Source organism: Labeo rohita, chromosome 18 (assembly GCF_022985175.1).
Source record: "Labeo rohita strain BAU-BD-2019 chromosome 18, IGBB_LRoh.1.0, whole genome shotgun sequence".
In the NCBI taxonomy this organism is placed as follows: Eukaryota; Metazoa; Chordata; class Actinopteri; order Cypriniformes; family Cyprinidae; genus Labeo; species Labeo rohita.
This window is the reverse complement of record NC_066886.1, coordinates 33,876,581-33,891,368: the sequence shown is the minus strand read 5'-3', so window position 1 is coordinate 33,891,368 and position 14,788 is coordinate 33,876,581. Positions and strand designations below refer to the sequence as shown.

At 34.9% G+C, this 14,788-nt stretch overlaps 1 protein-coding gene across 5 annotated transcripts in view; it reads left to right on the top strand.

The window, feature by feature from the left end:
- myo5aa (myosin VAa) overlaps positions 1–14,788 on the top strand; it is an 83,413-nt gene that overhangs the window by 15,333 nt on the left and 53,292 nt on the right. For all 5 annotated transcript variants that reach the window (XM_051134842.1, XM_051134841.1, XM_051134844.1 and 2 more), the window contains exons 2-6: positions 4,952–5,062; positions 7,358–7,529; positions 7,615–7,759; positions 9,814–9,970; positions 12,770–12,913. In XM_051134842.1, coding sequence (XP_050990799.1) covers positions 4,952–5,062; positions 7,358–7,529; positions 7,615–7,759; positions 9,814–9,970; positions 12,770–12,913 — 729 coding nt within the window. The remainder of the gene's footprint in view (positions 1–4,951; positions 5,063–7,357; positions 7,530–7,614; positions 7,760–9,813; positions 9,971–12,769; positions 12,914–14,788) is intronic.

The following is a 14,788-nucleotide window of genomic DNA, read 5'->3' as shown; positions in this document are numbered from 1 at the left end:
GTGGTAATGCAGCCACGACACAAAGCATTATTTTCTAATAATTCATCACCTGGAGTCAATTATTTCATATTTCATTCTTCTACTACGGTAACCACACCTCAAGACATTTTTCAGATGTTGTATTTGAAGAAATTTGTCAGGGTTTAGTCCTTAAAACACTAATTTCTTACACATCTCATCCCACGCCTCAGTTGCTAATTACAAAACGCCATTTAGTTGCAGAAAAAGAGACACATACAGAGATTAACTATAGAGGACGCACAAGAAAAACATGGAAATAGTTTGTCATTTTTATCCTGTCATTTGTTTTATTTTTTGATGTCATTGTGGGTTTGGTTTTTCTGCTGTGGACCTTTGAAATAACTGAAATCATCTGGCAAAGTGAAATGGACATGAAGAAGTGCCTGGAACTACTTTAGCCATGTGTTTCTCTAGAATGTTTGTCAACCAATCAGATTCAAGCTGTCAACAACCCCTGTATTATGAATATATATAATTTATTGATACAACAATGCTTTAAACATACTTGCAATGATACATACAGTGATAATATGTCTGTGCTAAAAGTGAAATCTACCAGTGTATTAGCCAATGACTAGCAGCAGACAATATTTAGTCACGAGAGTGAAATTTATGCAGAGATGGCAAAAGTACACACATCCTTCACTCGGGTAGAACAGATACTCGTGTTTAAAAATACTCTGGTAAAAGTAGAAGTACTGACTACACTTTTTTACTTAAGTTAAAGTAAAGAAGTATGGGCTCAGACATACCCATTACTACTACCTGTTTTAGTGTCACACTGGTAACTGGGCCTCACATCATACTGACACCTTAATACAAAATAACTTATGTTTAAAATTTGTTAGCTAATGAATGTATGAAGGCTAAACAACCACCATGTAGAACAGGGCTGGACTGGGACAAAATTTCAGGCTGGGAAATCACACTCACACTCATCCAGACCGTCCCATACACCCACAACAAATTCAGAAACTATGGACAACCCTATTTTTTTCTATCGCCATCATATTTAAATAAATGTATAAAACCTTGAATGACTGATGACACTGTGTTTTCTGTTGGTTATTCTGATGTGTCAACATCTCTGCAAAATAATGTTGTTAATCAGAGCAAACAAGCAAATGAAGGAATAATTAATTGAGGCAGACAGAGATGAAAACAGAACACTGTACAGATAAAAATACATTTTGACTGTTTGTTTATAAAGCCTACCTCCTCCTGTGACTCCTCTGCTCGTTCACACCTGCCCCCCTCATCATCCCCGAGGGCAAACCGTCACTATGGCGATGCCCGTATGACACTTAAGGTGCGTCTCTAATGTTTACTAAAGCGTTCATTCAGATGACATGAACACGCTGAAGACGTCTATTTGATGTAAATTTCACCTGTAACAGAAACTTTCCAGATAAAGCGCTCATTAACAGGTGTCTTGTAAATGAGCGTGTGCTTACTGTATAGACCACTTACTGTACAATATGGACTTCCTAAGTAAAGTGAATCAGTTGACGAACTCCGGAGAAGAATAGGTTTGGACGACTGGATGCGAACTATAGGACCTTAAAGACACCATCACCATGGGTCTTAGGGAGTTATCTGAGGGACATATCAAAGGGTTAAATAAGAAGTAGCCTTTAGGTCACATTATAATCACACTGTTGTCATTTAAGATGTTCATGTCTTTCTTTCTTCGGTCGTAAAGAAATTATGTTTTTTGAGGAAAACATTTCAGGATTTCTGTCCATATAGTGGACTTCAGTGCTGCCCAAATTTGAACTTCCAAAATCTAGTTTAAATGCAGCGTCAAAGGACTCTAAATGATCCCAGCCGAGGAAGAAGGGTCTTATCTAGCGAAACGATTGGTTATTTTCGAAACAAATTGACAATTTATATCGTTTTTAACCTCAAATGCTCGTCTTGTCTCGTCTCAGTGATGCACATGTGTAGTCTGTGTAATCCGGGTCCATACAGTTAGGGTTAGCACAGCCCTGTTCTGGAAAAGGGGGCGGGGAGCAGCAGCTCATTTGCATTTAAAGAGACATGCAACTAAAACAGCCTGTTTCTGCTTCCACTCAAAATAGGCATTTTCAAAATGATATAATACTGATAATAATGATCTGTGGGGTATTTTGATTTGAAACTTCACAGACGCATTCTGGGACACCTGAGATTTATAATACATCTTGTAAAAAGGGGCATAATAGGTGCCCTTTAACTGTTCAACCTGATAGCTTGGATAGGGCCCTATGAAATCCGTTTCATTTTTCTGAATTCTGTTTTTCTTCCGTTTTAATTTTTCTCGACTCATTTTTAATGGTTAAATTAAATTGTATTAATCAGAGAGAATATCACATAATTAAAATCATGAAACTTTTAACAAAAATGACGTTTAGGGCCCTATGAAATGTTTTTATGTTTTCTCATCATATGTTTTATTATTATCAAATTCTGTGTTTTAACATGTCTAAATATTTGAATGCATAATTAATTTATTAACATTTATTCTTAAAATAGCCTTATGATAGGTTTTTTACCCTCGGAAATTCTGTGTTGTGTATTTAAAAATTTCTGGGTATCAAATGAAGGCATAAAACATTAATTTCATTTATCTTTTAATTATTGAAAATTAAGCAAACTTTATTTTTTGGCAAAACAAAGGGGATTTACTGTTCAAATTAAAACATGGAGGAATTATTGTGTGATTATACCCTAAAATTAATGTTTGTTTCTTTTAAGTAGTAGTAGCAGTAGTAGTAGGCAATATAAATTCTACTGAACAATAGTAGCTAATATATATCTGGCACAATGTCTTCAAGTTAAACCGGACTTTTATTTTGACGGATTGCCATGTCTATTTTTAATTCTGTGTGCATATGATATGATGCTAGTTTTACTCAAATGTAACGGTCAAATGCTCATGAAGTGACTTTCAGCAGATATTGTTCATGTATTTATGTCCTCATAAATACTTTTTACAACCATGAGATGCAGAGACATTACAATAGCTATTACTATGTCATGACGTATTGTTATTTCATGTATTGTTAGTTCATGTATTTATGTCCTCTGAGACGACAAACGCTGAAATCACAGCGAGTGCACGCGCGCTTCAGTATGTTTGTAGTAAACAAAACCACTCGTCTGCGCCATTCATCAACACAGAGACACACAGAAATGTCGGATTCATATTTACATGGTATTTTTTTGCGGCTTAATATTTACAGATTCTAGTCCATATCGCGGTTTGATTGAAGTGTAATGACCTACTTTTGACTAATTCATTCAAACTTGGACAAATTCCGTGACATTCCGCGTTATTCAGTAAATTCCATTTTTATGACTGGAAATTTCGTCCGTGTTTTCCGCATCGCAGAAATCATAGGGCCCTAAGCTTGTAACGATACTCTATGCATGTTTATTACTTGTGATTTTCAGATGTTATTGTATTATTGTAAAGGACTTTCTGATCAGGCACTACTAGGAGCCGTCCGCTGGAGTTCAAGTAGATAAGATTTTAACACTGTGATGGAAACAACACAAAACTAAAAGGACAAAATCAAAAAATACGAGTCGATCTGCAGAAAAGGTGGCAACCTGATGCTGTGTTAGTGCAATCAAACTGCTGCTGGACATGATGTGAGTGTGCATTTGTGAACATGCTATGTGAATATCGTTTGTGGTGATGCAGCTACGCATAAGCATTGAAATGCCCATCTGGTGAGGTAATCATGTAAACAAAGTTGATTAATGAACATAAAGATGCAGGGCAAATGCAACACATTGGATAAATGTATCAGGCCTTGCATTGAACATTCATCCTGCTGCTGTGTTGAATATGTCATTAATATAAACAACAATACTGACAGGAGAAAAGCCACTTGCTACTCTTAATGTCTCTTAAAACTACATCAAAAACTTGAAGCGGTATTTTCTTAGTTGAGAAACAGTTTTAAAATTTGTTTCGCTGACAATTTAAATAAAGGATGTTTACTTTTTTTGCTGTGGTTTGCTATTGTGAAATTTCTCTGGTATTGCTGCCTATGACTTTTATATCACTTAATGTTAAAAATGCATGAGCAGTTTTCTGAGTTGTAGTGTTGTGTGCCAGTGTGTCTGTGCCAGCCTCATACACCAGTGAGTTATAATGATGGTGTGGAAAGCTGGACTATATCCCATCTGGCCTGTGTGACTAACTCTGACGTAATCGCTGCTTCAAAACACACACAGTGAAAAATGGACCTCGCTGACTCAAGAAACACATCAGAGCCAACAGGATTGATTGCTATAGATCACCCATGCTGCTTTATTCTCTTCATATTTTTGTGTTAGCTCTTAAAAAATGTTCCCAAGGTTTTCCTCTTTTAAATAAATATCATTTTTTATAATATTATGGACCACATCCTGTGCAGCTCACTTGTCATAAGTTTGACTATACTTTCTTTTTTCTATTTCTTTCTGCGTGTTAATTAGAATCAGTCAGTCGTATATAATCAGGATTGTTGGTTGGATCTGGTTGTTCTCTCAGATGAACTGTGCTTGTTGTCCCCTGTTGTCATGATTGCAGTCATTCTGTCTCTAGTGTTATGAATGCAGTTATAATTTAGTGATGAGGCAGATCAGACAGGATGATACCTCATTTTCAACTAAAAAACAGAATATTCAGCAAGATTCTTTTGATTTGATTACTTGTGAAGATCATGAAAATGATCTATATTTTTTCATCTGTATTAACTTGCATAACCCTCTGAATATCTTTTTGCTTGTTTTTGTGTGTCATGTGATTAAATGTTCACAGGCAGAGTGTCTTTCTTTTTTCACTCTCGCTCTTTCACATTCCTGTATGATTAATCACAAAGCCTCAGGTCTGTGTTAACCAAACAGTACTGCTGAATGAACACCGTGTGAGTGAGTGATATTTCTGTCTGTACAGTACGCACGGGTCTGGATCCCGGATGTAGAGGAAGTGTGGAAGTCAGCAGAGCTCACCAAGGACTACAGACAAGGAGACGGAGTACTGCAGCTACAGCTGGAGGATGGAAAGGTCAGTGTGTGCATTAGAGTAATGAGTGTTTATAAGCCTCATCAGACTCTTTTCATTAGCATTGCTCACAATACGACAGATTTACTGGAGTACTTGAATTTTATTGGGACTGGTCCAAGGGATTGATCCTGCAGCCTTTGTGTTAGCAGCACAGATCGTTAAACATTAGCTTAAACTGTGTGAGTACTATAGACAGTCGTTTCAACACGAGTTTGGGCAGTGCTCTTACAGTAAATGCTTTAATAGACCGCCAGCAGCCATTCATGCATAACTGCAAATAAACCACATGGAATTAACATATAACAACAACATTAAAACATTTATATTCATTTATTTTTATTAATACATGACCCTTGACCAAAAAAACTGTCATATGGGTCAATTTCTTCAAACTGAGATGTATATATCTTCTGAATAAATAAGCTTCCCATTGATATGTGGTTTGTTAGGATTTGACTATATTTGGCAGAGACACAACTATTTAAAAATATGGAATCTGAGGATGCAAAAAAATCCAAATATTGAGAAAATCACCTTTAAAGTTGTCCAAATGAAGTTCTTAGCAATGCATATTACTAATCAAAAATTAAGTTTTGATATATTTACAAAATATCTTAATGCAACATGATCTTTACTTAATATCCTAATGATTTTTGGCATAAAAGAAAATTTTACATCATTTTGACTCAAACAATGTATTGTTGGCTATTGCTACAAATATACCTGTGATATTAAGACTGGTTTTGTGGCCCAAGGTCACATATGAGACTAGTATAGAATTAAATGATGTTAAAATGACTAATCCACCCTTTTGGCACAAAGATGTATTAGTTCATTTAACTTTTAGCTTAGTGACAATGTAAATAATATCTTAATATCAAAGTTTAGTTTGTACCAAAACTGAACACACCTGACATTATGTGATCCGCAACGTGCTGTTTGCTAGAAACCTACAGGAAATACTGTATGTCAGGAATAATGCAAAAATTCCATCACCTTGGAAAAATAGTATAATCTTCATGCATAATTAATAGGGAAGTCAATATTCTGATTATATTTTTCCAAGCACGTTTTACCAATTCTAAACCTTAATCTTAATAATTACTATTTGTATTTGGGATTGTACATAAACATTTGATATTTAATTGCTGATGAGGGAAGATGCGGCTTAAAATCAGTGGTGTATAAAGTACCTGAAAGCCATATTTAAAGGAGAAGTCCACTTCCAAAACAAAGATTCACATATAATGTACTCACCCCCCTTGTCATCCAAGATGTTCATATCTTCTTTTCTACAGTAGTAAAGAAATTGTGTTTTTTGACAAAAACATTTCAGGATTTTTCTCCATATAATGGACTGATATGGTGCCCCGAGTTTGAGCTTCCAAAATGTAGTTTAAATGCAGCTCAAACAATCACAAATGTGGTTGTAAATGATCCCAGCTGAGGAGGAAGGGTCTTATCTAGCGAAACCATCGGTTATTTTGATAAAAATAATACAATTTATATACTTTTCAATCTCAAACATTCATCTTGTGTTTCTCTCTCTGAACTCTGTGTATTCTGGTTCAAGACAGTTAGTGTATGTCAAAAAACTCCAATCGTATTTTCTCCCTCAACTTCAAAAATCATTTCAAAATCATCCTACATCGCTGCAGAAGAACAGACACAGTGTTTACAAAGTGAACATGCAAAGAAGATCAAACACCCTTAACAAAAAAGGTAAAACAGTGATATAGGACGATTTTGAAGTTGAGGGAGAACATGAGATGGGAGTTTTTCCACATACACTAACTGTCATGAACCAGAACAAATACAGTCCAGGCAGAGTAAGACAAGACGAGTGTTTGACATTAAAAAGTGTATAAATTGTATTATTTTTATGAAAATAACCAATCGTTTTGCTAGATAAGACCCTTCTTCCTCAGCTGGGATCATTTACAACCACATTTGTGATCGTTTGAGGCCACATTTAAACTGTATTTTGGAAGTTCAAAATCGGGGCACCATATCAGTCCATTATATGGAGAAAAATGCAGAAATGTTTTTCTCAAAAAATATAATTTTTTTACGACTGAAGAAAGAAAGACATGAACATGTGACATTTTCATATCACAAAAGCTGCAGTGATGTTAAATATCACTGGTTTTCCTGTGGCTTGTGACCAATTCAGGTTTGATTGTGCTGAAAAATGAATGAGCAGAAACCATCATCAGACTTCAGGTGATGTATGATGGTCTCCCCTCCAAAGACAAACTGTCATGTCATTTGTTGTGCTGTGAATTGTGTTTTTAGGAACTGGAGTACAAATTGGACTCCAAGACGAACAACTTACCACACCTCCGTAATCCAGATATCCTGGTGGGAGAAAATGACCTGACGGCTCTCAGTTACCTTCACGAGCCCGCTGTGCTACACAATCTGAAAGTGCGCTTCATCGATTCCAAACTCATCTACACATACTGCGGTAAACACACACACAAACACACACCAGACACACACTTAATATATCTAGAATGATTGTGCTCAATGTTTTTTATCATTTGACTTAGGTATTGTTTTAGTCGCTATAAACCCATATGAGACGCTGCCCATCTATGGAACGGACATCATTAACGCGTACAGCGGGCAGAATATGGGTGACATGGACCCTCACATCTTCGCAGTGGCAGAAGAGGCTTACAAACAGATGGCAAGGTGGGTCTAAACATGTAAAACTGAATTAAACCGGTAGCTACCTGAACGATGATGTTAATATACTCATGGTGATGTTCGTTTTTCTTCTTTACTAAAAACGAATTTAAATGACCAGAAATTGTCTGCTGTCTATTGTCAGTAGTGTAGTGATGTATCAAGCACAGTTTAAACAGCGATTGATTTCAAACCAAGCAGCTTTCTGTTGGTCAAAATGGCAAATTTACATGATTGAACCCAGTGCATTATTTACACAAAATTCTTGATTGCATGGATTGCTATTAAAATGACTGGATTTTGCCTGTAGAAATTTTTCAAACAATGGTGAATGTGACCTTTACTGGAAAAAAAAATATCACAAGTTTCACAAAGTTCTCCAGTTTTGGAAATCAGAATTTAGTTAATAATTAAAAAGCATCTCTCCAGAATGTCTTTACCTGGGTCTGAGTGTTATGTTTCTCATGAACCCACTGCAGTTTGAATGTGTTTAACAGGTGAGGTATAAGGCTGGGTGATAAATCGATAACGATAATTATCATACGCTATAAATTTCCGTGATAAATGTTAACAAGAGTTCAATAAATGTTCATATAATGTTTATGTAGCAAAAGAGTGCTAGTCATTTAAAGCACGCCACTTGGACCGTTTATCTACTCGGATCAAAGTTCAAGCTACGGCACTGCGCTCACTCGATTAAGCTACAGTGTTTATGCGTTTATACTAAATGACTACTGTTTTTCAAATACCTAGGAACTTATTACATTTTTACCATGGTACTGAGGTTCTGTATTTGTGGTTTTAACTGTTATTATCATGATCTATGGATGATACTATGGAATGGTTATTCAGTGGTTAATTAAAAAATTTAAAAAAAAACAACGCAAACAGTCAGAATAGTTAGATTTCACCATAAAAAAATGAGGTTGCTACAATTTTTACAGATATTACTGATTTTGAAATGAACATAAATCTACATCAGCAAGAGACAAGACAAAAAATGTTATATTATTATTAATATTTTCAGGCAACACAAACATGTTTCTTGATTTGAAACACAATATTACTCATTAAAACACACTAAGAACTAATAAATATTTTTTTTTCTATTAAGATATTTATTTTCTTAAGGAAAAATGACTGGAAAAAGTGTAAAGAATTTTAAAAAAAAGTGTTTGCCATGTTTTGACCATAAAGAATAGTTTAAAGCCGCAATTAACCGGCTGTTTTTTTTATTTTACAACTTTCACATTGTAGCAAAAATCTGCCTTTAAACTTGAAAGAAATTCAAATTTGACGTTTATCGTGATAATTATCAATATCGACTGATATGAAAAAAAAAATATATATATATATATCGTAATCATGCTTTGGCCATATTGCCCAGCCCTAGTGAGATATTGTGATCCAAACCTGTATGAATTTCTTTGTTTTTTGGAACACAAAAGATGATATTTAAAAAAAAAAAAACATTAGACCACCAACATTAAACACAAAGGATGACACAAAAGTTGTTAAAAGACAATTTAGGTACAGTATGTACAGTCAAACTGTGCTTGCATTGCATTAGCCAAGCATTCACGTTTGCACCAACCGTGGCTCTGTTTTACTGTCAGTTGGTGAGTGTGTGAGTATGAGCTAACCTGCTCAATAGAAAGAGAAGGTTTGTAGGTCAGAATGTTGCTCACTGCAGCCCAGCCAAAAATAGACCAGCCACGGTTGTGTTTCTCTCACTCGTTATCATGGGTCTCTCATTTCTTCCAACGCAACTACAATCTTCATTGATCAATGGATGCCTTTGCATTTCCTCAAAGCATTGTGTTTTTCCCTTGCAGTCCTTGCAATACAGCTAGAACACTCTAGGAACCACCCACAACACCTAATGACTGATTAACAACCATCCAGGAACCCTAGTAACCCCCAGCAATGCCCTAACATTGCAACAACCTAAAAAGCAATAAAAGATTTAGATGGACAAACACCACTCACATTTTCTTAAAAAAATAGTAAAACATTTAACTTATTCTCTTGTCCTTGCATGTATGTTTTGCATCACGTAGGGATGAGAGGAATCAGTCGATTATTGTGAGCGGAGAATCCGGAGCAGGGAAAACCGTTTCGGCTAAATACGCCATGCGTTACTTTGCCACGGTCAGCGGCTCTGCCAGCGAAGCAAATGTGGAAGAAAAAGTTCTGGCATCAAACCCCATCATGGAGGTGAGTTTTCCCTGCGTGAGTTGATCAGTGCGCCGCTCTGGACTCAGTACTGAGACTTGGGCTGTTTGTTTTCATAAAGGGCTTTAATAATACAGACATTCATATCTCAGAGAGCCAAAGCCCTTGGGCTGAGAGACTAAAAGCTCACTGGCTGAACATGAGTGTCTTGTTCAGAGCGTTATATCTGCCCTTCACTGCATGGTCTTTAGCTCCCCAGGGTTCATTTCCCTCGGAACAGCAGCACAGTGTGTGTGTGTGTGTGTGTGTGTGTGTTTGAGTGCTCGCGTGTGTATTAGTGCAACTCTAGTGTTAGCATTAAAGTTCATAATGACCTCTGCTGTCCTCAACTCATATGTTTTTTCACAATTTCTATGTTTTAGTCAGAAACTAGCTACCTCATATATATTTCAGCTAGAGCTGTCAGTCTAATTAATTACATGATGTTTTGATTAATTAATCTAATTAATCGCAAAATAAATTTAACTGTGAAATACCCACAAAAGATTATTTAAAGCTATTTTTGTAATAAATTAGAAAGTATCAGTTAGACATTACAATTTTAGCTTTAGAAAGGAATATTTGATTTGATTCAGCATAAAATTCATTACACATAAACATTTAGGCAACGGCCTTACATGAACTATGGAGCACAAAAGAAGATCATTTGAGAAGCGTCTCAGTATTTTTTGTTCATATGACGAAAGTTATTGGTAACCAAAACAGCTTTGTTACCAACAGTCTTCAAAATATCTTCTTTTATGTTCCACAAAATGACGTGAGTAAATAATGTCAGAATTTTTTTTTTTTTGTGAACTATCCCATTAATGTTTTAATTTTTATTCTTATTCTTTTTTTTCTTTTTTTTTATGAAATAATACTCTAAATAAGAAACTAAATCTGCCAGCAGGTGGTGGTGAATGTCTTTATAAGTCATGCATTCATTCGATTCGTTCAAACAGCCGATTCATTTAGGAATAAAGTAATAAATGGTCCTTTGAATCATTGATTCACATGATTCGTTCAAAGGCGGATTCATTCAGAAACTAAACACCGCTGTTTTGTTCAGAGACATGCAACAGTTCTGCTGTGGCTTCAAAGGTAATATGTTCTATACAAAATTGAGCAAAAACACACAATACAGTGTTTAAAATATAACACATCAACTTCTTATTTACTGAACTGTTGTATAAAATCACATTTAAGCTCGTCATAGATTAGGACAAAATCAGCACTCGTGTCATATTGCTCTTGCTGCCCATGTGATATCGTGTGATATGTGTATTTGTATATATATATGTATATATATATGAAACAACAGCTCATACAAGAACATTTTTGCACCAATATCTTGAATTTTAGGGCATAACTGCATTTATGGAGTTGTTGTCCTGCATCATATTTGTCAACAGTCAACTGTATGAAATATAGGATGATGTACAAGCTAATGTGAAGTTAATGTGTTCAACTGAGAGCCCTAATTTCAGCATGTTAAAGTATCATAGGAACTGCAAAAGTGAAGGAACATTATGCAGTATTATAGATTATAGATCCTTCACAGATAATGCGACATTGTGACAAGCTCAGTGAAAATATACACCCAAAATTATAGACACATGTAGGAAAAGTGTTGATTAAATAATCAAATAATAAATTCTATACTGAAAAGTACTAGTAAAAACAAATTTAACAGTATTAAAAATGGGTTGTTTTACCTCTTATTTATTTGTGCTATGCAAGTTTCAGCTTATTAGATACGGTTCAAATAGGCTATTGGGACACTTTAAGGGAAATATGAATTTTTAAGTATGATGGTTTCATTATATACATGGTGATTATCTCTAAGGTGGACAACCAGCTTAAAGAATGATATTAACCATTTGAATCTTACCATGTCAAATAAAAAATGGGATAATCGGACTTTATCAAATGAGTATATAAATTTATTAAGTCAGTTATTGTGCCTTGAAGCCCAACAATAGGAACACTTTTTACACCAAATACATAGTGTAGTTAATGAAAACTGCTGACTTAATAAAACTGAAAATGATTAACAAAACTTTTGTCTCAAAATAAATTTGGTTGGTTTAGTTTTTTTTTTTTTTTTTTGCTTCTAAAATATATATATTTTTTTATCTATTTACATATCTAACTTTTAAATTTATGTTTTAATAACATATAAGAGTTATATATTTATATATATTTATAGCATTTATAAGATTATAATTTTTTTTATAACATTATAACATTTATATTTTTTTAAACATTAAATACTAGATAAACTTTGCACTACTGTCTACAATCACATCAAGGATCAGGGAAATTTCCATGTGCCTTGGTAGACTGTAAGAAAATAAAATCAAATGTACTTTTATGCTGTTGTTCAGAACTTAATAAGACAATGTAAAAAAAAACTGTTAAGAAGAGATGGGTAATCCAAACCCACCTTAAAAACAAAGATGATCTGAGCGTGTTTAGTCAGGTTTAATGAATCTGTTCTGATAAGGATGCTGCTCATGCGTAAGCTGGCTGCTTGCTGATTCTGACAGAGTTCCTCGGCAGGTTCTGCTCTGTGGGGGAGGCACGATCAACTTCCCGACCTGCTGTCGAGACCCACAGACACAGTGCTGTGTGTGTCATCTCCTACACACATGATCTTCCTGTCCCTGTGTTATTTTAATCAATAACCTTTCTGTGTGCTCCTTAAACTTTTATCCCTGTCCTCTTCTAATTAAAAACAGTACTCACAGGTCAGTCCAGTAGTTACACTCAAACTGATGTTTTTTCTCTTCTCATTTCTAGTCCATCGGTAATGCCAAGACCACCAGGAATGACAATAGCAGTCGATTTGGGAAATACATTGAGATTGGCTTTGATAAGAAGTATCACATAATTGGTGCGAACATGAGGACATATCTGTTGGAGAAATCACGTGTCGTATTTCAGGTAAGGAACAAGCATGCGTGACGTACAGTACATATCAAGCCCAGTTTTCGCTCTCTTTCTGGCATTTAAAATTAAACAGGCTGTTTGTTACTGTACCTTTAAAGCATGGCATGATGTTAGGATTGGCTGACCTTTTTGATTAAATGAGTAATGGTACCTTTTAGGGATGCTCATTTTAACCTGTTAACCGTTAACCGACAGAAAGACTTTTTACAATCAGTTAAACAGTTTAAAGGTAATTTCATTTTTTTTTCCAGCAATTTATCAAAATATTTTAAAACATTTGCTGGATGGTTAAAATAAAATAGAATTTTTGAGAGAAAACAAGATAAATTGCGTAGGCCTATAACGTTAATTTGCATTTTATTATTAGGCTACATTCAAAAATAGACCTGATGCCACTGCAAAATGTTTACAAACACTATAAACATAGGCTAGGTTATTGTAGTTCCCCTCACTCCACAAAAATCCTTTCAATTTAACAGTATTCAGAAAAGAACAAGAATGAAAAATATAAGAAGCTAGGCTATATAAACGACATGCATTTAGGCTAAATTGAAACTGAAACCTACATTGGGTCTCTCATATGACACAAATCCAAATGTTTCCATATTTGAGATGTATTTGAATGGCAAAGTATTATTTATTATGTAAACCTAGTTTTGTACTTCACTCGTATTCCAGTATCCACATTGAGCAAATTATTTGGCATAATATCACGGCAGTACGTTGATAACGATTAAGCAGTGTGATTTTTCCATATGTTTGGCTGACTGTATTTTATTATGATAATGGAAAGGCTGCATTGTCAAGTTAGCAATGCTTAACTGTGTGTGCACATGCGAGGCCGGTGCAATCACTGTTTTTCCCTTCTAACAGGGGAAACGACTCGTAGTCATACAGATAATCGAAACTGTAAACAGTTTGCTTTTATTTGTGCACATTCACAACAAAAACAAATCTTTGTGCTTTTGTAAAATAAAGAAAAATAGGATTCCGTTTTCAGCCGTCTTTCTTTCCTGCAGCACAAAAATGAACCAAAACTCTGCATACTAGCTACTTGTTGCACAGTTTATTCTTAGTTTTGTTAATTAAGTAAAAATAATTATCGTATAGGCCTATTCATTTATTATAGGTGACGCTGGACCACAAAACCAGTCATAATTGGTGCGTGATAACAGGTGTGTGATGCGACGTATCCATGTGAATCCTCATGATTTGTTGTTTGCTGCTTTTCACGCATGTAAAATTAATCCCTGGAAAACAAATTTTGGTATTTTTAATGGGTCACAGACACTTATTCTTTCTAGAATAATTAAATTCTAATTTAAAATAATCTTGTCGGTTAACGCTTAACAAGCGTCGGCTGTCGGTTAGGAAAAATATCCAAAATGAACATCCCAAGTGCCTTTGGCATAAAATACAGAATTAAATACTGTTGATATATAAATGTGTTAATGTATATATGTCATATGTTAATGTATAGATGGTTGTGATGCTACGACAAATTTTCAGTCTTGTTTGTAGTGTTTTTATAATAATCTGAGGGGTAATATTGATTTTTGAATGATTAGTAGAGTTTGTCTACATAGTATTGCAAACTCTTTTTATTTCAAAAGAGCAAAGAAAAGGTACACGTGTATGAATGTTTAAAAATCTAGAATGTGGCAGTAGGAGGTCCGTGGAAATCTCTGTGCCTTTCAGATGGAAATGTTGATTTCTCTCTTTGCCCTCATATGTGATTTTCCATGCCATTTTTTTCTCTCTGGAATATTGAATGAATGTGTGGTTTCTTCTGTTAAGTCTTAAACTAAAAGCCTGCTGTGTTTCAGAATTAACACCAGATGTTATCAAACACTTCCAGAGATTCACTCT